General features: G+C 40.1%; 2 protein-coding genes and 2 long non-coding RNA genes across 6 annotated transcripts in view; 1 reads left to right on the plus strand and 3 right to left on the minus strand.

Annotated features, from left to right (window-relative positions):
• The window catches only part of LOC142158418 (uncharacterized), a 401996-nt gene that overhangs the window by 161004 nt on the left and 213778 nt on the right, over positions 1–27214 (minus strand). The window lies entirely within an intron of this gene.
• Positions 1549–11080, minus strand: NKIRAS1 (NFKB inhibitor interacting Ras like 1). Of its 2 annotated transcripts, none has more exons than XM_075212336.1 (5): positions 10857–11080; positions 7913–8022; positions 6921–7162; positions 2123–2336; positions 1549–1762 (listed from the first exon to the last, which is right to left on the minus strand). In XM_075212336.1, the coding sequence occupies exons 2-5, from the start codon at positions 8007–8009 to the stop codon at positions 1698–1700; spliced, it is 618 nt and encodes a 205-aa protein (XP_075068437.1). In that variant the 5' UTR covers positions 8010–8022; positions 10857–11080; the 3' UTR covers positions 1549–1697. The 2 variants fall into 2 exon arrangements, with proteins under 2 accessions (XP_075068437.1, XP_075068438.1); XM_075212337.1 differs by lacking the exon at positions 10857–11080 and adding an exon at positions 10415–10604.
• RPL15 (ribosomal protein L15) lies at positions 13957–21183 on the plus strand. Its single transcript, XM_075212338.1, has 4 exons — positions 13957–14055; positions 14800–14982; positions 15700–15836; positions 20829–21183. Exons 2-4 carry the CDS (start codon positions 14811–14813, stop codon positions 21132–21134), a joined length of 615 nt encoding a protein of 204 aa, XP_075068439.1. The 5' UTR covers positions 13957–14055; positions 14800–14810; the 3' UTR covers positions 21135–21183.
• Positions 23138–23519, minus strand: LOC142158415 (uncharacterized). Its single transcript, XR_012692771.1, has 2 exons — positions 23433–23519; positions 23138–23346 (listed from the first exon to the last, which is right to left on the minus strand). It is a non-coding gene; the product is annotated as an uncharacterized LOC142158415 (long non-coding RNA).

The raw sequence follows: 27214 nt of genomic DNA on the forward strand, positions 1-27214 counted from the left end.
TGTAGTTGTGAGAGCCCAGATTGATCAAACTACATGCTGTGTCAGCTACTCTGCCATTCAGAATATAAGGAAACGTCATTGACTTATGGGAACAATTGTTAAGGGGCAAAATAAAACTTGTGGGACATTTTATATTCCATTACATTAAGGGCAGTGCCATAACTAGACCTTTTAGTGCCCTGGGCGAGGAAGGGCACTGGCGTCCCCCCATCTAAGTGGGAGTGACATTTGTCAAGTGGGTGTGGCCAACTTAATGTGGGGGTGTGGCTAGCATCTGACCACTTTCTGCAGCAATTCTTTCAATTCCTCTTCATAGAATTCAGGAATAGCCCAAAAAAAAAAAATGTTCCCTTACTGTCAACACCGGATACAAGGCCAGACAAAGCAATTACCCTGTGTATTATGCTGTATCAGTAGGAGATCAGTATATACTGCATTGTATATTGTACTAATGTAACCTCATTTTAATATATATCAGCAGAGTGAAGACTATACGTCTATGTTTAATGCTGCAATGAAGTACTTATGTAAATAGGAAACGCAGGTCAGCCCTGTGGCTCTTGAAAGCTTCATGCTATCCAGTAAACAGAATCACCTTTAACACATCGCCTCACAAATACGATTTACCACTCTCGGAATGTAAATTTTGCCTGACAGCTCCACACTAAACAAGCCCATTTACTGAGGTGCAAATGGCTCAGCTGACAGTTCCACTAAGCGCCCGGCTCCCACACTCCAATCTTCCACAACCTTGAGACAGCGAAGTGTCCGTGCCCGCAGGTACGGGGTGGCCGGGTCCCTTGTTGACCTGCGCTGGGAGAAAAGATAGCAACTAAGCAGAAGGACATTGTGCATCGTCCTGTAGATATGTTAACACGCTATCATTGTGCTGTCAGTGCGATTATTCCAGATCTTGGAGAAAACAGAATGAACCCTGGCTGCGGGGACAGTATCGAATTGTTCCTCACCACAGCGCCCACAATAATCGAGAATTCAGCTTTCCACTTTCTTCCGCATCCACTGACAGGAAATTTGGCATTTGGAACGCAAGTTTGCGTTCCAAATGCCGAGCTTCCTGCCAGTGGAACGCACCTGTGGAAGTAAAGGCCTGCAGATACAGGGCCAGGTAACGGGCGGCTGTTGCGCCCTGGGCGACGGCACCGCCCGCACCTGCCTAGTTACGGCACTGATTAAGGGATCAATAATAGTATTGCCCCCCTTAACTACCATATTGGCCCCATAATTGTCCCCTTAAGTAATTTGGCCCATAAGTTAATTATACATTAATATTGCCCCTTAATAAATTTAATAATAACGCAGCCTGCACGCTATTACCATTGTTACGGTAGTTTTAACGCCAGCTTTTTGCTTGCAGCTACTTGTAACTTGCTACTGTAATAGTTTTTACGCAGCGGTACTTCAGGGGAAATTCAATTCCCCGCAATGTGTCCAGTGAATAACTCCCAAAACAAACGTTGGTGAACATACAAAGTGCCCATATGTATGTAGCCAGAATCTATACTATTAGGCACTGACAATATACACAAGTTCTTTTAGTGAAAACTTTATTTAATGTTGGCCAATATTAAAACAGATGACTGGAATGATAAAATAGCATCAGATAATACACCATTTGAAAAAGGCACCACCATAAATTAGATGATGCAGTCCATGTGAGTGATGCCAGGAGATGCCAATCAGTTGGAGACATCAGGCCGAAAACAGCAGGATAGACACCACCACAACCCACAGGAGAGCCATGCTGTGAAGAAAAGGAATAATCTCTTGTAGGGAGCAGATTTAAACAAATAGTATTGTATTCTTGGTATGAAAGATGAATATCCCTACTTAATGCTTTATTGAAGAACTGGTAAAAGTCATTCCAACAGCCCCCAAATCTATATAGTTATCACCCAGGTTGAAATATTATGCACAAAACTAAAAAAAAAAATATCAAATGCCAAGGAAAGCTGGTGTTGAAAGCAGAAGTGGTACAAGATCATGTACATTGGCTCAAGAACAGAATTGTATGCAGTTTGGTTAAAGCCAGTACTGTTCTACTACAGAGATAGATCTACAACATTCTGAACTAGTAATTGTCACTAGAGGGGGGTCCCCTTACTTTTTCTCCCAGGCAAAGGAAAGGTGGATTTGTTTTGGAGCAGATTGAGTTTGCTAGCCAGCACTGTGAATGGCTCAATCAAGGTCTTCCTGTCTGTGACAGACACCTCCCACAGCTTTACTCTTTCACCTCTTGCCCAGTTCAGCGTCATTTCAGTGTCCACTTCTCTGTTCTCTGCCAGGTCCACTTTGTTTCCCAAAACAATGGTCACGACCTTAAAAGTGAAAAATACCAAAGTTACTGTAATCGACTCAGCAGACAATGAGGCTCTAAAAACTATATATTTTCAGTATTTTATTTTTTTCCGTGAGATTGACAGTTATTTACCACTATAAGTTATATATAAATCACAGCAACCAGATGACATTTGCTTTGGTTGTCAAACCTGCACTGGACAAGGTAAGTGCTAATTGGTTGCCGTGGGTTATTGCACATTTGCTGCTGTGAGCCATGTTAAAAATAAAACCTTTTTTGTGGTGCCCAACTTTAAAACACAATTAGGGCTTATTTATGAGTGCTGGGAAAAGGGGGTAAAATGCCTGAAGAAGTGATGTGTTTTGCTCATTTACCAATACAGTATGAACTAGTGCATGATAAATGGATCTTGCTGCTGTAAAATATTATACAATTTTGGGAATGTGCCCATAACAATCTATTCATCCTATTTTTATTTTAGGTGTTTGTTGTTAGTGACTGAAAAGTCCATTAACAGCGCATAGGTTTGAACAAGCCTTAGTGCTAATTCACATTCTAGCGCTCTATATCATGCTGCCACCATCCACAGCACACTACCAGTGTAGGGAGATTTATGATTATTATGTCAGCACACCTTCTCCATTCACAGGTATAAGGTTGTCAGGAATGCTGAATGTGAGTCAAAGAGGTGTAAAAAAAAGAAAAACAATACATAATGTAAAATATTTTACTTGAATAAGATACAGTAATAATACTTTGACTTTCCTTCTTCTCCACGGCAGCACATGCCAAGGGGATAATCCTCCCTTGCCATTTAGATAGGACAGAAGACATACCCGGAAGTTATGCAAAGCCTCAAATAGCTAACCAAGTTTTATATTATCTAAATGGGTTCATCTGCAGATACGTTCGCTGCCAGGAGGAGATGGCCCCTGTCATCGTACGTTAGTAGGGTGGAGGCGGCTGGACCGGCCTTTCATGGAAGTCAGAATCCCAATGGAGAAACATCTTCAACCAGTATCCCTCTCACGCAGGGCCTCTGCTGCTTACATCTTTTCCTTAAATTCTCACAGGATTGTACATCAGTACAAAGTGGAGTGGAGAAAGGGTGACCAGCCCCAATTGGAGAATGGCTTCATCAGGGAGAAGCACCCTTCCCTATGGACTTGAAGCAGACAAGGCTGCTGGGGCTATGCTTTCCAAAAAGCCAACAGAAGCCTGGTTGTTGATTTTATGTTGTGTTTTTTTTTTTTATTATTATTAATTTTAATCTGCATCTGTAAAATCCTCACAGTTAATATTGAGTAAACAGGTCTCAGGAGTACAGAATAGGGCAAGTCTCATGGAGTCTTTGTGAGAAGAAAAAAAAAATCTATGTATAAATCCAGAAGATTTAAGGTGATCTATCCTGAATGCAGAAGAGTCTTTTTCTAGTTGTCAACACCACCAAGGACATTTTCGAAGGTCCTGGATGTAGCAAGAGAGAATACAAAATAACTGAGAAACAGTTTCAGAGTGCTGGTAATATATCACATCACAGAGATACAATCTTGTATAAGTCTTCCACATGCCACATGATATTCCCTGTGGAATACCAAGCAAAAGCAAGGATCAAAGTGTTCAGAATGTACAGTCGTACACTCAGACAAAAAGGGGAAGTCTAAAATAGCTTTATCTTGTCACGATCTCGATAAAAGCAAAATCCAGGGAAGCAACATCTTGGCTACGTCACAGATTGTACAAGATTTAAAGCAGCATGGCTGAATCATCTATTTGATGAAAGAATCACTTAAAGCCATCTCTGAGAAATATTTAGGGGGGGGGGGGGGGTTGCCTAGACATACTGGGCCTGATGCAGGCCCAAATTAAATAAAAATCCCCAAAATTAGTGTATTTACACACATGTGCTGAGTCACGCACATCTCAAGATTTGTCTTCACTCAACTGAAGGCATAGGAAAACAAAGCAAATATATATTGTTATTTTTTTACTCAGGACAAAAAATAAAAAAAATATATTATATATATATATATATATATACACACACACACACACACTTTATTGAGGCATATTCAATGAAAGTAATGACAGTATCATGGCCAGAGGAAACATCTGCCTCCACTGAAGAAATATGTACAGCAGTAGGATGATCCTCTCTGTATACTTTCTCCAAGCAGTATCACAATAATTTCAGTGGGATTAGTAGTAGTGCTTATTGCTGTACTGAACTGAAATAACTGCTTGGCTACCACCCTTTGGCAAAGGAAAATTATTACTGTTAATTGTGTTTTCTTGATTTCCTCCATTATAACATACTTTCCCATCCTAAATTGTGCCATTATAACGTGTGGTTTTCAGATATATTCACAGGAGGAAAGAGTAGTGGCGTTAGTTGGAGCGCAACTTTTTTCCTATATTGACTCAAGTGGAATAGAAGCTTAACCAGTTGGTATGTGCAGTCACGGAGGAAGTCAAGGAAACACAGTAATAATTCCTTGTGCCATCATAAGACAATTGTAAAGACATGCATTGTGTAGAGAGAATGTTTTTTTTATGTGAAAGCTATAGGAGGCACCACAAACATTAGGTGGAAATATGGAGTAATCCAAGAACAACAACAATTTAATAGATTGTAACAGATGCTGGGGATTATTTTAGTGCCATTTTTTAATAACCAAACAGTTTTGGTCAATCTATTTCAGTTGCTAGGGGTTTTTGCACTGTTAATAATAACTCTGTGGGAGTTATTTACTATTATTTATTAGTACTGCACAACATTGCTCTACAGTGCCCTATAGTGGGGAAAACAGGACATGCAAGGTAGACAAAATAAATTCAGACAAAAAGTAGTGATGGTCTTGCTCATAAGAGAGAAATACAGTCTAAAAGGTAAGAGGGCACAGCTTACAGAAGAGAAGCAAGTGTGGCTCAGAGTGGAGTTGCGAGTGTGCACTATTGTGTGTAATATAGGTGGGAGTAGGGTGCGCTGTAATAAAGAGATGGGTGTTCAGAGCGTTTAAAGTTTTGGGGTCTACAGGCTGTTGGAGAGTCTGATCGGGCGTGGTGGAGAATTCCATAAGTTGGTCAAGCGCAGAAGTAGAACTAAGAGGGAGAATATTTTGGGATGCGGTTTGATATGTAGGAAGGGGTGGTGGAGGCCAGTGTAAGGGTTTGCATAGTGGTTTATGTCAGATGTGGAGCAGTGAGAAAGGAAGATCAGTCTTGTGTCATAATTTAAGATGGGATATATAGTGAGGGGAATGCAAGATACCAGGAGATTGCAATAGTCAAGGTGGGAGATCATGAGAGAATGGATAAATGATTTTGTGGCATCTTGGGTAAAAAGAATGATGTTTTCTGGCAATATTTCCAAGGGGACATATTCGGATGTGAGGAATAAAGCAGACGGAGTGGAGTCGAGGCAGCAGGCTTTCTTTGAGGATATTGACTCTGAGGGAGGTTTGGGTTCTGGGTGGAACTTTAGTTAGCCTTGGGACATCTATGTGAAGATAGTATAGAGACAGTTCGACACCCAAGATAGGACAGGGGAGGAGAGGTAGACTTGGGTGTCGTCACCATAGAGGTGGTACTAGAGGCTGGCTGAGAGAATTCGTTCCCAAGAGATAAGGTGTACAGTGAGAAAAGCAGAAGGCCGGAAACAGAGCCTTATGGGGCTTTAGATAGTGCGAGTCAATGTGCCAGAGGTAGACACACTAAAGGAGCGGTTGGATAGATAGTAAGTGAACCAGGAAAGAACGGTGTCACAAAGGCCAAAGCAATGAAGGGTGTGTAGGAAAAGAGGGTGATCAGCAGTGTTGACAGCAGCAGAGGCCATTTGTGAATGCAGTCTCAGTTAAATGATGGCGGCAGAATCCCAATTGCAGAGTTGAGAAGGGAGTGAGAGGAGAGAGACAAAAATGTTGTCAACGTTTGGCAAGATATAAATGTATAATTACAAATGCTTCAATAGGTTATTGCTTAGAGATGTGTCTTATGTCTTTGACAGTTTCCCTGTAACAGAATTATAAATATGATCACTGAATTAAAAAATTGACTATGTAGGATGTATTAAAAATCAAAACAAAAAACAGTTGTAGCCAATAGATGAAATATCCAAATAATTGCAGGCCATAGGGCTCATTCACAGGACTATTTTATGCTCTGGGTTTACGCACTTCTGAAGCATATTACACAAAGCACAAATAACATGAATGGATGATATGGCTCCAATACTAGGGATCATATATCACATATGGTCTAAACGTGTTGCTATTCTCACATGTTTAGAATAAAAATGGAGGCATTAGTGTAGAGAAGCACCCAGGAGGGACATGACCATATATTTAATTTTCTTCTTTCCCCTGTTGTTTTTACCAGAGCTGGACGTGTCCAAGTGTGGCAACAAGCCACTAACCACTATAACCTAAACTCTGAACATAGCTTTAATCTGCTGTTTTAGGCTGACCTACAGTAAGCTTAGACAGAACGTGTTATGTGCACTGTAATAAAGGTTTTCCCTACAACCCATAAAAACTATATCTTCAATTCTTGGAATGTTTACATATTTACTTCTGTGCACCTATATAGTGAACATTGACTTTACCTCTCTTTTATCCCTGAACCTGTCCACATCTCTTTTAAGTTGCTCAACCCTTCTAAATGATTCTAGGCTGTCCACGCTATAGACAAGAATGACGCCATCAGCAAACGAGAAGTAGTGTTTCGGCAGTTCTGTTCCTTCCTGAAGTCCTTGTGTGTCATAAAGGCGCAGCTGCTCTTTAACACCTTGCTCTGTTTCCACTGAAGCAATATATACATCTTCCAAGGTTTCACTATTTTCCTGACCTGCCAAGAGCACAAAAAAACAGTTCTTTTTTTACAAAACCAAGACATCAGGTATTCAGTCAATGAGCAAATCGGATGCGATTCCTCCCTCCCACAGATATACTGTAGCTGCTAATTATTTCATTTTATATGGCATAAATCATTTTTTTTTCCTTTCTCTGCTAACTGGCCATTTCCATGATGGGATCCCTCAAAGTGGCCAATACTGTGTGGTAGATATGTGCCAAGACAATGCTTTACTCTGATTGTGCATGGTTTAAAAAGCCTAGATTTAAACAGGTAAAGTGGGCAAAAAGTCACCATCAGCTCTAGCACATAATAGTGCTAGCAAGGCAGTTTATTTAACTATTAGGGTCTGTGACTAGGAATGTTTCATATGGCAGCATACATACAATACATCCAAAACATACTGGTAGGTTAATTGGCTGCTATCAAAAATGACCCTAGTCTCTCTCTCTGTCTGTGTGTGTGTGTGTATGTTATGGAATTTAGACTATAAGCTCCAATGGGGCAGGGACTGATGTGAATGAGTTCTCCGTACAGCGCTGCAGAATTAGTGGCGCTATATAAATGGTGATGATACATCAAGCAACACTTGCATTGCTGCAAACGTGCCTGCATTATAAAGAACAATCCTGCAACATCACCGTTTCTCTATGCAATAGGAGGGTTTGTGAAAAAATCTGCTTGTGAATCAGAGAATCGACAGTGAACTTGTCAGTCAACCATATGAGATGTAAAATAACTCACCAACAGTGTGGTTTCCATACAGCACTTGCTCAAGTATAGCTGTTTTTCCAACTGCTGCCATTCCACAAACAACTACTCGACTTCCCTTTCCCATCATGCACCAGGCACTGCTGCATATAAAACACCATTAATAATAATAATCTAAACAGAAATGATTTTTATTATTTTGTCTGTATCAAATATTTTCTTCTATGAATGACTTTGAAAATCTAGGGACAAATGTCAAACTGGTGTCACAAAGGAATGCTTGAACGCTGTGCACTGCTTTACCACCCAGTTCTCATAGGAGCTCAATCTCTACCTAGGTGACAGGTGAATAGGGAATGTTCCTGCCCTGTCACATGCCACCAAGTTAGCTCTGAAAATGTTACATGCAGAATCCTCAGCACTAAACTGCACTTGTGCCAAATGTTCCTTCTCACTTCAACCTGTCACCACAACAGCAATTTAAATGTCCCTAGCTGGAACAGCACAATATTCAAGTATTTCTATTTGATAACACATTATGTCTACCACTGGCCCATGGAAGTACCCATTGAAACACTCAGCAACCAATCAGATTCTAGTTAGAATTTATTTAATACATTCTTTAAACTGACAGCTAAAATCTAATTGGTTGCTATAGGCAACATCTCCACTTTTCCAAACCCACAGCTTGATAAATTTACACCTTAGTCTGGAATATCCACTACAGATCAATGTAAACATTTTTCAGAAAAGAAGCCCTTTACCCCCATATATTCACATTACCATGAATTTTTCAATAAACAGCATCAATATTGCAACAGGTTCACTAAAATCAATAAAATATGATAATAATGCAAGTAATTTTTTTCTCTTCTCCTATGTAGTCATTTCTGCACCACCAATATTGATTGAGGAATCTATCTCCCTCTGGCCTACAGACTTCCTCTCAAAACATTAGTATTTAATTCCACCAGTAAAACACAATACATTTTCTATTTCTGCTTTTCCAGAGCAAACAGACTTAACTACCTGCCTACTTTATACACCGACAAGACCATGGCATTCATTTCTGGGAGATATTAACATGGGCCTAACAAAGGTGCCATTCCAGGCCCCACTCACAATATAGGTCATGAGTTTTTTTCCAGTAGAAAAAGTATATGTTTATTATTGAGGGAGTATAAGATTTTAGCCAAATAATCTTTGCGAGAGGCAGAAAAAACATTCAGAGACAGTTCATGTACCACAGAGCATCACTGGGAAAATGTATCTAGTGGTATAAGAGGCCAATCCTAATTTTCAGCTGCAGACAAATTAAGGCACTTAGGGCCAAGACACAAATAGATCGATCATTACTTAACATTAGGGCAGATTTTTAGGAGCTGAAATTTTTGAGGAAACAAGAACTGCATATATTTATAACACTTTGGTATGAAAAACTTAATCAGGATTACTATAAAGGTTACGTAACCAAGCAGGCAAAGAGATAATAGACTCAACCACTTCAGATGCTTTCCTTTGATTGTCTATCTTTACAAGTATAAATTTAAAACTGCTCTGTCCAGATGATGGCCCATAGGCCTTTGTCAGTTACACTCGCAGCAGAAAGCTGGGCCTTTGATGGAAACTGCTGTTTCGCAGGATTAATCCAGCACAATTTCACTAAGAAACTGCTTCAGCCTTTCTGTATGAAGTCACCTGTGGTTTCATCGGACATGGGCCCTGCAATTTGGATACAATTGTGATGCTTGCTCTCAACATCAACAGGGCAAGCTCATCCACACTAATGTAGAAAGACGACGAACATTGCAAGAAATAGAATGTTATGGTAGGAAGACGGGAGAAAGGAAAGGATGTGATAGAGATATGGGACTATGGTTATCTGAACTCTAGTGTAATAGGCATAGGATAGTGGGAGATAGAATACCATTATTTTAGGCATGATACTATTGTGCTGGACACAATTCTGTATGTGGTAGGCATGAGGCTAATGTATTGCAAACTAGACAAGTGCATTAATTTATGGGACAACCACTGCAAACATGCCCCGTTCATTCAAATATCTTTTTTTGTATGCGGGAACAAAACGAGTACATACACAAGTGTCTATATCACATTCAGTCATCAATGACAATCTATTGATCTCCTCCCATCAGAACATAAGAGTTTACACCACTATTTCGATGTACATGCACATTTGCACAAGACTAGGAGTATGATGTCACTACAACTTCATTTGCACCTTGGAGCCAGAGCTTTAGACTTTCATAAATTAACCTGCATGACGAATATAAGTTAGCCTTTCACAGAAATATGCCAACCCTACACTGCATGCAGTTGGCAGCTTCTGATTAATTTTCTAATTAACCAATATCAAGATAAGCAAGTTTTTGTGCTATTGTTTCAACAAAACCTATAACAAGATGTATACACATTTTACTTTTACAGAGGTGTACTGCCTTTACAAAGTGGCCATCATAGATCAAACCATTAATGCAAACATACATAAAGAAATAAGCAAGGTTTTAAACATACTTGATAGCCGTGGGCAGTGTCCCAGCACTAAATTTGCTATGAAAATAATAAAGTAATAATATTGTCTACATCAAAATGAACCACACCCCTATATATTCCTCACATATAAAAGATTAAGCTAATAAATGGCATTCAGATATAAATTCCCGATACCACAATACTAGTTTAGATTCTTAGGAAGAGCTGCATCATCAGCTGCTCAAACTGCGAGGAGGCAGTGAATTATGTGTAGAAGAGGACAGATTTAAACAACATTTATTGAGGAAGCTACATCCTGCCAATCAAAAATAAGATTTTAATCTAAGTGAATTGTAAACCTCACCTACAAATTGTTAACCTCCATTTTTATTAAATACAAATATTGGACTTTCAGAATTTAGTGAAGCAGGTTTACAAAAACCATACATAAATAATTATTATATATCTGCCAGTCTTGACTTACCTCTTCAAGTATGTCTAGGATAGCTGTGTTACAAAGAGAGCTTTCCTGTGCTCATTACTCCCACCCAAAATTAATCTGCCTTTTATTGATTGCCGTGCTTAGGAGGTAGAGAAAATTCACTCCATGGTGATCTGTGTAAGGGCTTGTAGTAAAGGGCAGTTATATAGACATAGCACATTAACATTAGACCACCATTTGAAATGCGCATAAACTGTGTGCCCTGAACGACAACTCACCATAGACAGATGTATAATTGCCTATGAGTAAATATCTTGACAATTTTAGATTATATTTACAGAATTTACTTTTCTGAGGTTTGGAACCACCTGGAGCTCACAATGCTCAAGTCACACCCAAAAACGAGAACAAGATAGTCTATGATGTCATAAGTGTAATGGGATGATTTTGTACCATCTGTGAAGGCAGTTTGTAATCTGAGGATTCAAAACAGAGCAAATTCTGTTTCTTCTAAAAGTAGGAGTGGAAAAAAAACTTTTTAGTTACCATTGGATTTATTATGTGTCTTGTAATGGTTTTTTTCATGTAAATTGGATGCTTGTATTATGAAAAACAAGTGCATAATTCACCATGTTGAAAATGTGCTTTTACACTTTTTGAGAAATGTTTTGTTTTGCCAAATTCCCCCATCCCCTCAGGTTCTGTCAATGATATGTAGAGCTGCCACTTTCACCATGTGAAAGGAGGCAAGTTTTATTTAATAAATAATTTTCATATTTGCTCCCTTGCGTGGCTTTCTAGACTTTGACATTCCCACTAACCGCAGAAGAGCACTGCACTTTGCTAACAAATTAACTTTGCAGTATAACACCATACCAATAACCCATGGTCATTTACATTTCCTGCGGTCTCTACAATTCATTGGGACAAGCGGGCTGGTATATAGAAGAAAGGTTGTAGTTTGAAATTAAAGTTAAATAGCACAGTTCAATCATCATCATCATCAATTTAAATAGCAAAACTAATTCTGCAGCGCTGTACAGAGAACTCACTCACATTGGAGCTTACAATCTAAATTATCTAACATATACACACACAAACTGAGAGATACTAAAGCCAATTGAAAAGTAGCCAATTACCCTACTAGTATGTTTTCGGAGTGTGGGAGGAAACTGGAGCACCCGGAGGTAACCCACGCAAACTCCAAACGGATAAGGTCATGGTTGGGAAACAAACTTATGACCCCAGTACTGTGAGGCAGAAGTGCTAACCACTAAGCCACCCTATGCATGGTCGGATTAACCTGAGGTCTAACTGGGCTACAGCCCAGGGGCCTCGGGCATCCATCTCCTCAGTAAGGAGCTTACAGCTTGCCGCGGAAGAACTACAGTGACAGGAAAAGGAGGTAAGCATTTAGGGGGGGCGGCGGGCGGCTCACAGGGGGTGCCTCACGGGGGAATGGAGGCCCCTTTAGCCCAGGGGCTAGGGGCTAAAGGGGTCTCCTGGGAAGGGGAAGGGGGAGGGGGGCATGATAGTCTATGCAGGGACCGCACAGACTGCATCCATCTCCATTAGGCAGTAGCTAGATCCCGGTCACTGTGACATCGGCAGGTCACACACAGTGCAGGCGGGCTGCTGGATATCTTGATGTTCCTGTGTGCTGTGCAGTGGAGAAAAAGGTAAGAGAAAGGGGTGATGTGATGGGGAGGGGAGGGGGTATGTGTTATTAAAGCTGCTGGGCGGGAGATGTGTGACTAAAGCTGCTGGGCTGAGGGGGACATGTGTGACTAAAGCTGCTGGGCAGAGGGGGCATGTGTTATTAAAGCTGCTGGGCAGAGAGGGGCACATGTGACTAAAGCTGCTTGACAGAATGGGGTATGTGAGGCTAAAGCTGCTGGGCAGAGGGGGGACATGTGTGATTAATGCTGCTGGGCAGAGGGGGGGCATGTGTGATTAATGCTGCTGGGCAGAGGGGGGGCATGTGTGATTAATGCTGCTGGGCAGAGAGGGGACATGTGTGATTAATGCTGCTGGGCAGAGGGAGGGCATGTGTGAATAAAGCTGCTGGGCATTTCAGTAATGACAGTGCTACAGGGCTCTGTCCTTAGACCACGGGAGCCCTGTAGCACCAAATGATTGTATCCTCTAATGAGGAAATATTAAATTATTCCTTGCCTTGCGCTTTTCACCTCCTAGGCAGGTCCCCAGTGACATACAGCCACACCTCCAATGGTATGGCCACACACATTTGGCGGAGCACCGCCGCTGAGCGGCGTCAGCGGCACATGCGTTTCCATTCCAGTCGACTATATGGGGGCCCCATGAAGTTGCTCTACCAGGGGCCAAAATTTATATTGGCGGCCCTGAACATGTCATTGGATCCTGACCAATTGTTTACAAAAAATGGAATTTGTGATTAAAATGTCCTGTTTGCATGAATACATATTGAAGAGGAAATAAACTATTTCTGTAGTGTGTTCAATGGTGCTCATTGTACCTAACTACAACCATTTACAGCTCCACTTTATCTACTACTGGAGCTTAATGAAGGATTCAACTCAGAGTACACACTTGGGACATCATTTTAAAAAGAAAAACTACGACACCCAGGTGACCTGATATCTGCTAGGTTCATGGATTCCATCCACCCCTCACTTCCCCTTATGGTCCTAAATCATGTAAAACAGAAGCAGGAACATATCCCACCTTCTCCCCTCAAATTATGTTAATAAAATAAACATTCTGGGGCAAAGATTTTAGGTGGGAACAAAAAGGGATCGACTGATGAAAAAAGTTTTTTCTTTTTAATGTATCAGTATAACATATGTAACTGCTAAGTCCGTTTTTATTTTAGATAAAGGGAACTCTTCTAGAAAACGGGACAGGTTGTAGCCCTATATCTACGTGATTGGAGCGAATAATTAGACGATATTCACTTTGAATGAGTATTAATTACTAGCGTGTCACATGTTTATTGGCTTCGTTACGCCCGTCTCAGCGGAACTACAACACCCAGCATGCCCTGCCTGACAGTTGTGGATGCTGGGACTTGTAGTTCCGCAGCTGCTGTACAGCCAGAGGTTGCTTACTTTTGAGTTGCAACCATTGACAACAGGTCTGAGCCAGTGACTACATTTCCCAGCAGGCGCTTCATCTGAAACCGGAAGCTGTCGCTCCTTCGACCTCATCATAAGGGATTCTGGGTAAAATTGTCCTTTCTTTCCGGCTGCCGAGCCATCAGGTAATGGCAGTTCCCTGTGTTCTCTGGGACCTAGTTTCCTAATCCACGTCCATCCAGCGTGTCCCCCGGTGATCCGGCCGTGTCTGTGCAGGGATCTCACCCTGCTCCCTGTCCCCGGCCCAGGTGCCCGCACGTTTGGGGAATCTCGGCCACATAGGCAGGGATTTATGTGATTACTGCTTGCCGGAGGCCGCGGCTCAGGCCTGCGCTTAGTAGGGTGTAGATGTGTCCGGGGTGACTCTATCTGCACTCCAGACTGGGGCCACATTCCTTACGTTGGGTGATGCCAATGTGCGGGGCTATGTATCCCTGTGTATGTGCGCGTCCTGCCCCATGTGTTGTGTGTGTTTAGGGGCTGTATGGTGGAAAGTCGGTGTATAAGTACCCGCTGAAACGCCTGATATTAGTGTGTCCAGGAACTGTTAATGTCTTCCATTACTTGGTTTGTGCCTTTGAACTAAATGTCAGTTCTGATTATGTATGTATAGGTGTGTGTATGTACATTTTTATATATATATATATATATATATATATATATATATATATTATATTTCATTTTGAATACTCTTTGGCACACCTTGTTAGATGATTTGCAGCAAGATAAGTGTTGCCTTTGTAATACTGAGTTTATCATGTTTTGTGGTGGGAATAGTTTCCTGGAATGGCTAAATGTACCTGTTTAACCAGTGATGGTGACATGTTGACTGTATAACATCTAGCTATTATTGTGTTGCTCTTTTCTAGTGTGAGCCAGCATGGGTGCCTACAAGTACATGCAAGAATTATGGAGGAAGAAGCAGTCAGATGTTATGCGATTTCTCCTGCGTGTCCGCTGCTGGCAGTATCGCCAACTGTCTTCACTCCACCGTGCACCACGTCCCACCCGTCCAGACAAGGCTCGTAGACTTGGTTACAAGGCCAAGCAAGGTCTGTATAAGTAGCATGGTCCTATGGCTTTATTTGGATAGAACTTAATGTAGGTCTATAACTTCGAGTATTGGTCCTTGTCACTGCAATTTTTCTGGTTAATATTGTAATAGACCTGTTTTTAAACCAGTTGATAGCTAATGTATGATCCTCATATTAGTCAACTGCTTGCAGGGTATCATTTAAATGACATTTGGTCCTTTTCTACAAAGCCCTTCATGATACTGCACCTTCCCAAATATATACTATAGGATTCATATAGCTTGCTGATCATGCATTCAGAATTCCCGAAGATGTTATACCCACTGGCATTTGGCATGTCGTTTCACTGGCATTTGAACTTTAATTTTTAATTGCATTTGACATGTTGATTCCATTGACCTAAATATGTGTAGCTTGTGTTAAATGCATTGAATGGAGCAGACAGCATCCAAGAAACCACAACACTGCCAAACGCTTGTCCCATAGATTGTAAGCTTGTGAGCAGGGCCTTCTTACCTCTACGTATGTATTACTCACTATTGTTTTATTACTGTGTTTGTTCCCAATTGTAAAGCGCTATGAAATCTGCTGGTAATAAATAAATATTGATGATAATGCAGTGGGATTACTGGGACCAATTTGTTAGATATTAGTAGGATATGCACACCATGTATATCTTCATTAATTTTCAGAGCATTATTTAAACAAATGTACTTTTGCTTCCACCTCCAATAGGTTATGTTATCTATCGTATTAGAGTTCGCCGTGGTGGCCGCAAACGCCCAGTGCCCAAGGGTGCAACCTATGGAAAACCTGTGCATCATGGTGTAAACCAGATTAAGTTTGCTCGCAGCCTACAGTCTGTTGCTGAGGTAAGGATCAATCGGCTTCTATAATAAGCTTATTAAACTGTGAAGTACTACATTACTTGTCTGTTGCATTTGACCTTCAGTTGAAACAAGTGTAATATGTGTCTACGTCCTAATGGGGCATTGTGGAATATGGTTTATAGGATTGTTTAGCCTACTGTCTGGCCTTGCTGTATATTAAATTGGATGGGTTCCTTCCAGCTTTTTATCTCCAAAAATGTACCAACAATTACTTAGATGGTTATATGCAGACAGTCTCCAGACACACTGGAGTCCATTCTTCTGCTCTCCAAGACATGCATCTCTCACACCCCAGCACTGATCTACGGCATTGGTGAGGGAATGTCTGCAGTGGTAACATGGAACACTGTTTAAACACCTTTGCCAAGTTCTAACTCTTAAAAGAAGCATCTGACATGGGACTGCTGTTTACTTAGCATGAAGTACAATACACTTCTCAAAATAACACTTTTCATTGTAGGTAGAAACAGTGCCAAGGGCAAAGTAAGTTAAGCCCATTGGATTTCCTGTACATTGATAGAAACATATATTTAACAAGTTAACCCGTGCATGATACTCATGCATTCTATTCAAATCAAGCTACTTAAGGTGTTAAAAAGGTTTTTGTCATGCATTTGGGCCATAGCCCAGGCCTCAACCACTCCCCACTGTCACCCCCGGCAACCACCAACCACTCCCAACTGTCACTTCTCCTTCAAGAAATAAATATATATATATATATATATATATATATATATATATATATATATATATATATATATATATATATATATATATATAATTTTTTTTTAAATCTTTATAAACACTTTTAACAATTAACAAATTAAATTAACAAATTAAAAACATCTTAGTATACCAAATTTCAGCCCTTTCAGAATTTTTTTTTCCCACACACACTAAGAATTTAGTAGGTCAGTGTATAATTCTGCCCAGCAGGTGGCGCTGCAGCTTGGTTTTATATTTTCCACATGCCACTAGACATTTATATTATAGATATGCAGGTGCCCTAAATTAGTCTTAATTTTACGAAAAGACAGACAACCAGAATACTTAAACTCCAGTGTGTTTAGGCTATGGCAGCTTACCGAAATTCAGATACACTGCTAAAATGGAATGGTCTGCTGAAACAAATCCTTTAGTGTTTTGTTGAATGGGGTGTTTGACCCCTTTCAACTTGGCAATTTGTAGCATTATTAAAAAGGAAAGAATATGCATCTGGACGTGCCCAATAACCAAATTGTGTTCATGGCTTTAGCTCTCTCCTGGGTGTGTTTAGGAAGAAATTGAACAATATCTGTTAATACATAACAGTGTTCCACACCTGGACTTGATGTGGCATGCAACTTACTGTTAACACAAATGGTCTTTATTATGGTACAATTATTGTAATAAGAATATTAACTTCATACTTGTGGTTCTGCTTGTCTCCTAAGTTATACTTGTTTGACATAGTGGCTAGTGCACTATGAAAGTGTGAATTTTGTAGTTTCTCTATGCTCTGCTCATGGGTGAAAGTGGTTCTATTTTCACATGTAATTAGTTTGTTCTTGATTTGAAATTAGTTATTCACATTTGATTACACACAGCAAAATGTGAGACTTGTCAGGATGTGGATATAAAATCTAATCATGGCGTCTGCGTCCGTTCATCAGAAGCATAGACTAGATGTCAATGTCCTATGTGAATAGGTGACTCGTGTTCTGCGTACTCTGCATTCAGACTAGGTATTGTAAAAAAAAAAAAAAACTCAAGCATGCACTGTTTTGGTGGAGGACCAGTGTGTATATGTTGGCCTGTTGTAAAAATCTGCTTTTCATTTTAATGATCCAGAGAAGACTTGAACCCACTATGTTGGACCAGTTGTCTCATAGACCATGTTCTGACTAGGTTGCTAAACTGCTGCATTTGGTGAAAGCAAAATAGATGGCTTTTAGGAAATATAAGCAGACTCAGAATAATGAATACACTAGGATGCTAAGAAGGTAGTCATATGTGCAAAGGCGGAACTTTTTTTTATATAGAAGTGAAAGGAGAAAAACAAAAAAGGAATAAGACTAAAATCTGTCTTGTTGAAGGAAACCAGGTAATAGCAGATCATAATTATTTTTGCTCAGTGTTCACTACAGAAAGAGAGGGGAAGGGGCTACAGTTTAGTTGCAAGTATATTCATAAAAATGAGGTACATAGAAGTACATTTACAGAGAATGTCCTAACAGAACTCTCAAAACTGAAAGATAAATGAATAGGGCCAGGTGAGATACATCCAAGGATACTAAAAGCTTAACGTGGTGCTGGTAACACCATTGACAGTATTACTCAACCAGTCACTAGGTACAAGAGTAATTCCAGCAGACTGGAAAAGAGAAAATGTAGTCCCACTGCGCAAAAGTGTAAGCAAGGAAGAGGCAAGTAACTGCCGCCCAGTGAGCCTTACATCAGTAGTTGAGAAATTGATGGAAAGACTCTTAAAAGAAAGTTGCAGAATATCTCAAATCCAGCAACTTGCAGGACCCCCAAACAGCATGGATTTACTGGGGGGAGATCATGTCAAACAAATCTTATTGTTTTTTTTTTTTTTTGAATGGCTGACATAAGTAATAGATCAAAGGGGGCTGTAGATGTAGCTTATCTGGATTTCAGTAAAGCTTTTGACACTGTCCCATATCGCAGACTGTTAAAATTGAAAGCTTGGGATTGGATTCCAAGATGGTTGAATGGATAAGATCTTCGTTGCAGGATAGAAAAGAGTTATGGTAAATGGAGTGGATTCACAGGAGGGAAAAGTTAAGTACCTCAAGGATCTGTACTTGGACCAGTGCTTTTTTAATATCTTTTGGTGACATTGCAAATGGTATTGAAGGGAAAGTATGCCTTTTTGCAGATGACACCAGGATGGGTGAAACAAATGATCGATAATCTAGGTAGACTAGAGGAATGGTCGAGTGGCAACTTCAGTTGAATGCCAAAAAAGGCAAAATCATGCCAAAGGCTAAATATAGCATTAATGGCACTATAATAGGAACTACAGAGGAGGAAAGATCTAGGAGTCACTATTTCAGGTGACTTAAAGGCAGGTAAGCAATGTAACAAAGCAATTATGGAAAGGAACGTCTGATGCATGGTTGCATAGGGAGTAGAATAAGTAGCGGAAGTAATAATGCCACTGTATAGGTCATTGGTACGGTCTCATCTAGAATATTGTGTTCAATTCTGGAAGCCATATCTCCAGAAGGATATAAGTACATTAGACTGTACAAAGAAGGGGAACTAAAATAGTGCTTGGCCTATAGCACATATCTTAGCCAGACTAAAAGATAGAGAAACATTCTTCTAAGGAAAGAGAGTATTAGAACATAAGAACATGCACTGAAACTGGAGGGAAGTTAAGTTCAGAGGAAATTGAAGGAAAAATTACTTCACAAAAAGGGTATTGGATACCTGGAATAACCCCCCATCAAAGGTGGTTGAGACTAATACAGTAGAGCAATTTATACATGCTTGGGAGAGACATAAGGATATCCTTACAAAGATTAAAGGATCATATAGGGTTTGAGGTTACCATAGGTTAAAAATTGGACAGACTAGATGGGCCAAGCAGTTTTTATCACGTCAAATTCTGTTTGGTGCTTGGGTCTTGCTCAGGAGCTTAGATCATGTAATCTATTAAATGTTTAACCACTTCTAGGCCGCTATGCAGTACTGATTAACTTGGTTTGCGCAATGGTTTTATGATTGCCTTTTAAATGGTCTGCTACAAACTCAATTTGCTCCAAGCAGAGCAGATTCATATTAGAGTGCTAAATTACACACAAACTACAGATAGTTATTAAAATGACCACCAATATTTTGCATGGGTGAAAGTCAAAGCAAGGTTTGCATTAACCCCTTCATGTAGCAATTTTTCATAAATGTCTTAACTTGCTGGGTCACAATCGCATATCAGAGTTTATACACAACATTCTAGAGAGTTCACACTTCCCCTGGCCAAATCTCCATACTCTTGCTGCCAATGATGGCGGTGGTCTGGGATGTACTCATTATGTTCCTGGCAGCTGTCTGTATAAACGACATTCTAATGGGAATGCTGTATGTACAATTCTGAAGTACATCTGTTGGTGAGATATAATGTCGCCAGAAATTCCCTCCTGATGGGCAGGCTTGTAGTGGAGCCCGACATCCTGTGTGGATTTTAATGTAATGATATTTTATTTCCTACTTCCAAATCAAATTGGATTTGTTGATACAGAGAAGTGAGGATGTTTGATACTCCTGTAACTGTCTGCCCCTACAGAACAAGTAGTGTTTTGAGGCTGCTAACGCATTAAAAGGCAGTGGGTATGGCAACACTATAGAAACAGTGGTTTCTGGTATCCTACCTATTTATATACACTAGATACATTAAATGGCAGTGATGTTCTTTTGAGCCCTGCTAAAATACCTTTGACATATAATTGGATGAATGAGTTTCGAGAACTTTATAGGATTGGTTTTATATGTAACTAGGAGAAAAAAATACAGGAGTGTATTACATTTTTCAGCCAATAGGCAAAACAAAAGTGTCTTTTTCAATCTTGCCAAGAAGAATCCCTATGTGTAAAACAGTTGCATAGATTAATAATGTTTATCCTTGGCATCAATGTCTGTACAAAACAATAAAAATAATTGTAGTAATGTAAACCATCTTGTGTCCATTTTTGCCACGTAGAGGTAAAAGGCAGATCAGTTTCTATGGAAGTAGTATGGATCAGAGCAGGAGTTGTTTCCTCTTGGGAGACACTTTGATGAGGCATCATGACTTGAAGGATTTAGAGTATAATTCTTATTGCAAAACATATTTGCTAATACAACAAAGTGCTTGTGAGCTCTTATTTATAAAAAAAACAATGTCTGGCTTACTCTTTACTGCTACTATAATGTGTGCAACCTTTCCACAATGACTGCACATAACTCAATTGTTCTGATCTCTTTTACTAGGAGCGTGCTGGCCGTCACTGTGGAGGACTAAGAGTTCTTGCCTCATACTGGGTTGGTGAAGACTCAACGTACAAGTTCTTTGAGGTCATCCTTGTTGATACTTTCCACAAGGCAATCAGACGCAATCCAGACACCCAATGGATCACAAAAGCTGTGCACAAGCACAGGGAGATGCGTGGGCTGACATCTGCTGGCAAGAAGAGCCGTGGCCTTGGTAAGGGCCACAAGTTCCACCTGACCATTGGTGGTTCTCGTCGTGCTTGCTGGAGAAGACGCAACACCCTTCAGCTTCACCGTTACCGCTAGTTGGGATTGTACTTGTAAATTTGACATTAAAATGTTCTTTTGGACGCCATCTTGTATTTCTTTTGTGTTTTTGTATTCAGTGGTCAGATGTGCAGCTTGAAACTAGAAGTTTCATTTAAGCAGACATCTATTACATGTAGTTGTATGGAAAAGATAATATGCATAGGTTTATTTGCTTTAAGCTTATAAATAGTTTCAGGAATGAATCTTCCATTAGACCAGTGGTTCCCAAACTGTGTGCCACGGCTCCCTGGGGTGCGACTGATCTCACAGGGTTGCCAGGGCCGGTGGTAAGCAAGGCGGGGGGACTACTTGGTAATTATTTTGGCTATGGGGTGCCTCGAACTGAGTGTTTGGGATCCACTGCATTAGACCATTAACGGATATCCTTAGTCCATGTTACTGCAAACAAGACTAATTGTAGTCTTTCAGTAGATCTGTCTTGGAGCATAGCTCATTTCTCAATATTTAATAAATGTCCTATATGTAAAATGTAGTTGTTGTCGTAATCGGGCTTTACTGCAAGTGTATTAAAAAGCCGGAACATGATTCAATGTAAAATCATCAACATTTATTTATATAGTGCCAGTAAATTCCATAGCTCTTTACAATTGGGAACAAATGTTAATAAAACAATACTGGGTAATAGACGGGTAAGAGGGCCCTGCTTACAGTCTATGGGAGTTTGCAACACAAGGGCACGTGCTACATCATATTGCACATTGGTCCAGCTAGAATGCAAAGGTAAAAGTGTTGAGTAGGTTGTGTAATCAATCACACAGCAATGTTGGTTAGAGGGTTGGCTGTGTAGAGGGTGGTAATAGGGTAACCTAGGGAGATTAAGATGGTGGTTGAGGAATATTTTAAGCTTGCCTGAAGAGGTGGGTTTTAAGAAAACATTTGAAGACTAGAGGAAAGGTCTTATTGTGCATGGGTGCGAATTCCACAAAGTGAGTGCAGCCTGAAAAAGTCCTGTAACGGAATGGGAGGATGTGATGAGTGGAAGAGATGCAGAAGTGTACACAGTTGAACATTCTTGTGATAATTTCCCCCTCATCACCCTGCTCTTTAGAGATTTCTGAAATGAAATTCCAACACCATGATATTTTTAAAGCTTAACTTTTTAGTTCTGAGAACAGTCTTTGCAGTATCTATAGTTTGCCCTTTCATGGTGTGGGCAACATTGATTGCCTAAGAATAATTGGTATAGTTGGGAAATGCTGACTTTTTTTCAAGCTTCTGTCAATTAATTTGTATTTTGTGACCTTAATACTAGCCACATGGACATTTGTAATTGCCCAATTTTAGAATCCTAACATAAAGTCTCTAAAACACCTTCAAAGTCCACTTGTTATGTGAAAACATCAGTCTAAGCTTTCTAAATCCAGATTTCGTATTAACTTGCTACATGGCAAACTTTATTTTATGGACCACTCTTTTTCTGATCACAGAGCAACTGCTTTAAGCTTTAGAAAAACTTCCCTATTGCACTGGTCAGTAAAGCTGGGTACACACTACACTGTTTTCGTCCAATAATCGGCTCAAACTGCCGACATACGACCGCTTGTTCAAAAGTCGGGTCAGTGTGTGCTGTGATACGATGGTCGAAAGTCTGCCCAAGTGGACGATTATCGCCTCATTTGGTTGGTCGTACCGTTTAATATTTTCGTTCCAATCTCGTTTCCGCTGTGCAGTGTGTATAAACTTCCGACGATCCACGACATCCTCCGATACTTCCTTGACCTGGGGCGCGTGTGTATTTTAATTTTTATGTCAATCCCAGTCCCATGTTGTGCGGAATCCGCACATCACTGTTTTGTATTAATGTATATTGCACCTGTCTGGCTGCAGACCATTACACTTGTGTAAAGCACGTGTGTTATTACCCTTTGCGTCTGTCGGCAATGTATTCATATTTACTCTTTATACACTTACATCTTTATAACCCATTAAATTTATATTGACCTTTATTAACCTATAATTGTGAATTACCCAGAATAAACCAGTGTTCAAGCAACATTTTTATTGCAAGAAAAAGGTACAAAAATTGTAACACACACAGCTGTCGGAAAGATCCGCATGAGAAGCGAGTGCGCCCAAACCAATCACAGAGCTGAATACTGCAGAGTATTTTTAAGTTATTTTTAAAGGTGCTACCGGTTTGTGGCAGAACAGGTCTTGATGTCGTTTCTATTCCCTTTGATTTCTTTATCTACGAAACAAGGAAATAAAAGTTTATCATTTAACGTCTATATCTGTAATTTATAATCTACGACATAAATACACTCATTTTTTCACCTTTCACACTGCTCGAGATCAGTTTATATTTATATTTTGGTCCCTGTGGCGAAATCGCAATAGTAGTGGGCTTAACCTCCGAGCATTCTGGAAAACAGGCGCCATTTTGGTTATAATAATGGTACAGGTATGTGCCCAAAGTGAACACATGTTCACTGAAATACCTTTGTGTAGAACTTCTTTAGTATATTTTTCTTGTTCAATTTCTCTGTTTGCTAACATTAGTGGTATCTAAACAGGCCTTCTCAGTTAAATCTTCGTTCTGACATAAAAAATTAGGTTATAAATTAGCATTTTACATTGCTTTATGTGACACTACATCTGCTACTGACCTTTTTTTAATGTCGTTGTCGTCCTGGTCCAGTACTTTTACCATCATCTCCACCGCTCTTGGGCTCGTTGGATTTGCTTTTTGCTCTTCTTGAGTATCTCCATCCCCCACCTTAACTTTCCAAAAATTTTTGGCCCTTCCAGCACCATCTCTGACTCTCTCCGTCTCCATAGCTGCAACCCCCACTGACACCTTCTCACCCGCAACCCCCACTGTCACTTTCTCACTCGCCATCTTCTGACGCTCCTCGGCGCCAAACAGGTTCCTCTGTCATTTTATACACTCGGACATGGGCATTTATTTCTGCTGTGGACCAATCAGTGATGATGCACACCGAGAATGGAGCATTCCATTACATACGAAGGGGTTTTATTATTCGGGAATATTCATTGCATTCCACTTTAGCAGTTAAATGTTTTTCTAAATGTAATGTATCTTACTAAACTTCTATTTTTTATAGAAATGAAGGGAGTTAACTATAGCTAAAGCTCTGCCCCTTTATGCTAATGTATTCGGTATCTCGTACATTTTCCGCAAATGTCGCTGCAGTGTGTACGGAATTGAAATCATTGCTCACGACAACATGGCTGTAAAAAGTCGCTAAAGGGACGTCTGCTCTTCCCTTTATCATCCTAAACAAGGCTAGTGTGTATGCAGTCCATGGACCGAGCGATCGGACCATCGATCGCATGTAAAATTGCTCGGCATAAAAAGTTGGTCGAAATTTCTGTAGTGTGTACCCAGCTTAAGGCAGATTTGCAAACTTTGCGTTTTGATGTAAAATGTGTGCTTCTCTATGGTAATCAAGGTGCAATGGAAATTCCCATGTCTTCAGTTAATGTACTCTACATGGCAAACCTCCCCATTACATACTGACCTGACAGTTGGAGGGGAATAGAAGTTGGTAAAAAGAAATTGATTTATTAAACTATGTAGCAAGCCCAAATACTTAAAGTTAGGGGAGCATGGTAACAGTTTAGCACTTTTTGATTTCAGCTGTAACTTATTCATAGTCATTTATGCAAACCAATAAATTTCCAGCGCCATCTTGATGGTCAAGCAAATTATATTACACTAGTAATATTACAGGCATAAAACTACCTGAATATATTTGATTGATCTATGGATATGTATTTATGGGTGGCTTAACATCCACCCATGGTGTCGTCCTCACTAGAACTAGTAAGGTTACCAGTTGACAAAAGGTGTGTTCTGTCATCATAATGGCATCCTTCATTCAAGTTCTGTTTAGCAGATTACAAAACAGCTGTGCATTGCCGTACTTGTCATAGGGGGGGATCTATTGATCACTTTTTAACAAGTATCTTGGTTGGGCTTGGAACAATCTTAACATACCACAGATGGTTGTTACCGTGTGACAGACTTGCTAAATGAACACTGCCCGTTTTCAGTATATTTGCTGGGAGGTGCTGCTGCTGTTCAGACAAAGTGTTCCAGGTGGTTATTCGACAAACCGTTTCTCAGCAGATTGTCTCATGGTTTTGTTTTGTTTTTTTAATATATATATATATATATATATATATATATATATATATATATATACACTTATATTTTTGCAAGATCAACAGAGAAATGCATTACAACTGACAATCAAACAACTAGTCACGCTAAAGGAATAAACGTGACTACGAGCGGCATAGTATCTGTAGAGAACTCTTGTCGGCATAATGGTATAGCTAAATAGTGAGAGTTTATAGTATGGAGCAAAGAAGGGAGAGAGTAGGGGGACAGATTAAAGGGGGGGGGGGCAATTTCCATATAAAAACAAAAAGTGAGAGGAAAAAACTGGTTAAATGGAGAATCAGGAGGGACAGAGTGCAGTGAGAGATGAGAATGGCAAGTGAGTCTGGAAAAAGGAGATTCACGGGTCTCAGATCTTGGCAAAAGTCCTTGAGGAATTGCGAATGATACTGGCCATATGTTACAATTGTTGCGTCTCACAGTCTGCCAGACTATTAACTATGGTCTGGAGAGAAGGGGGAGCCTGCCACCGCCAGTATGCTGCAATTTGGCAAGTGGCTGCCGAGAGAATGTACCTAACCAACTTATTCTGATGCCGGGTTGCTGAGGGGACCTCAAGAGGGAAAAGAAAGAATTTAGGCTGCGGGGGTACATCCACCTGAAGAATTGATTGCATCAAAAGTTTAATGTCAGACCAAAAATGTGTCGGTTTTGGGCACGGCCACCAACTATGAAGAAAAGAGCCCTCCTGGGAGCACCCCTGCCAGCAGCGAGCTGAGGAGTCGTGTAGGCACTTAGTATCAACAAAACTACATTTTGTAAACATTTTCTTTTATTCTGTCACAAAAAGAACTGGAGGCAGCATTCTCGTGAATTTACAACCATTCGTCTCATGGTTATGTAATGATGCATCATGAATCGCTCATCTATTATGCTACATGCTGTAGTGCCCACTATTAACCAGCCAAAGTGCTTTGGAGAAAGATCAGAGGCAGAATGCCTTGTGTAAATGCCCTGGAGGCAAAGATGCTTGTCTTCACTTCCTGCACTTTATAAAAGACTGCAGAGAGGAGGTAAATGCGCAGGTGAGATACACTCTGAAAAAATAGGAAGACAAAATGAAATTATATTTCACCATTAAAAATGTATTTATCTTGAATTCCTGTAAACATTTGTATGTGAAAGAATGGCAAAATGAAATGCCCTGTGTGTTCTCTGACTTTGGTATGTTGTTATGATCATTCATTCTGACGTCGCAAACAAGCTCTACAAGTTCCTGATCTCTGAAGATGTTACATAAACAATTGCAGAATTACTGTCACGTTGTATAGAATAGAAACCATACAAGAATCTATGGCAAACCACCATGCCCTGCTTGAATTATTGATGTTACTCACAGTATGAGACAATGATTTCCTTGCCTCTGAACCATTGTTATTTTGACCAGGTGGATTAAAAAATTATGTAAAACCATTACATAATAGAGGGATTTCACTCCAAGAGACACGAAGGTAAGAAGAACTGAATGTTTGCCCATTTTTTTGTTTTTAGGAAACTCTAGAACCTATTGTATTATTTACATTAGAATAGGCAATAATTGCTCTTACTAGCGAGAGTAGCAGTTATGGGGTGCAGAGGTGAGATTTGCCAGACAAGGCTACCAATCTGCTCCTCTGACAATGCACGGAGGTCAGTGTATGTGCAGTGAAGCCTCTTTTGGGCTTTCAGATAGGCATCGTTGGACCCTTTCCAAAATTTTCCTGTGGAGCATGGTGATGGAAAGATATGCCCCTGAACATAAGATAAGAGTTGCATTCAATAAATACATTGGGGACCACACCACACCTTCTACTTCACTCTGGTGTCCACCAATGGGAAAATGGCATAATATAGAAAGTGATGTTCCCCTGTCCTGTTCTTTCTAGGATTGGCAGGAGCAATATTCCTGCAAACTCATAATTCCTTTTGT

The sequence above is a fragment of the Mixophyes fleayi genome, chromosome 5 (genome assembly GCF_038048845.1).
Source record: "Mixophyes fleayi isolate aMixFle1 chromosome 5, aMixFle1.hap1, whole genome shotgun sequence".
Taxonomy (NCBI): domain Eukaryota; kingdom Metazoa; phylum Chordata; class Amphibia; order Anura; family Limnodynastidae; genus Mixophyes; species Mixophyes fleayi.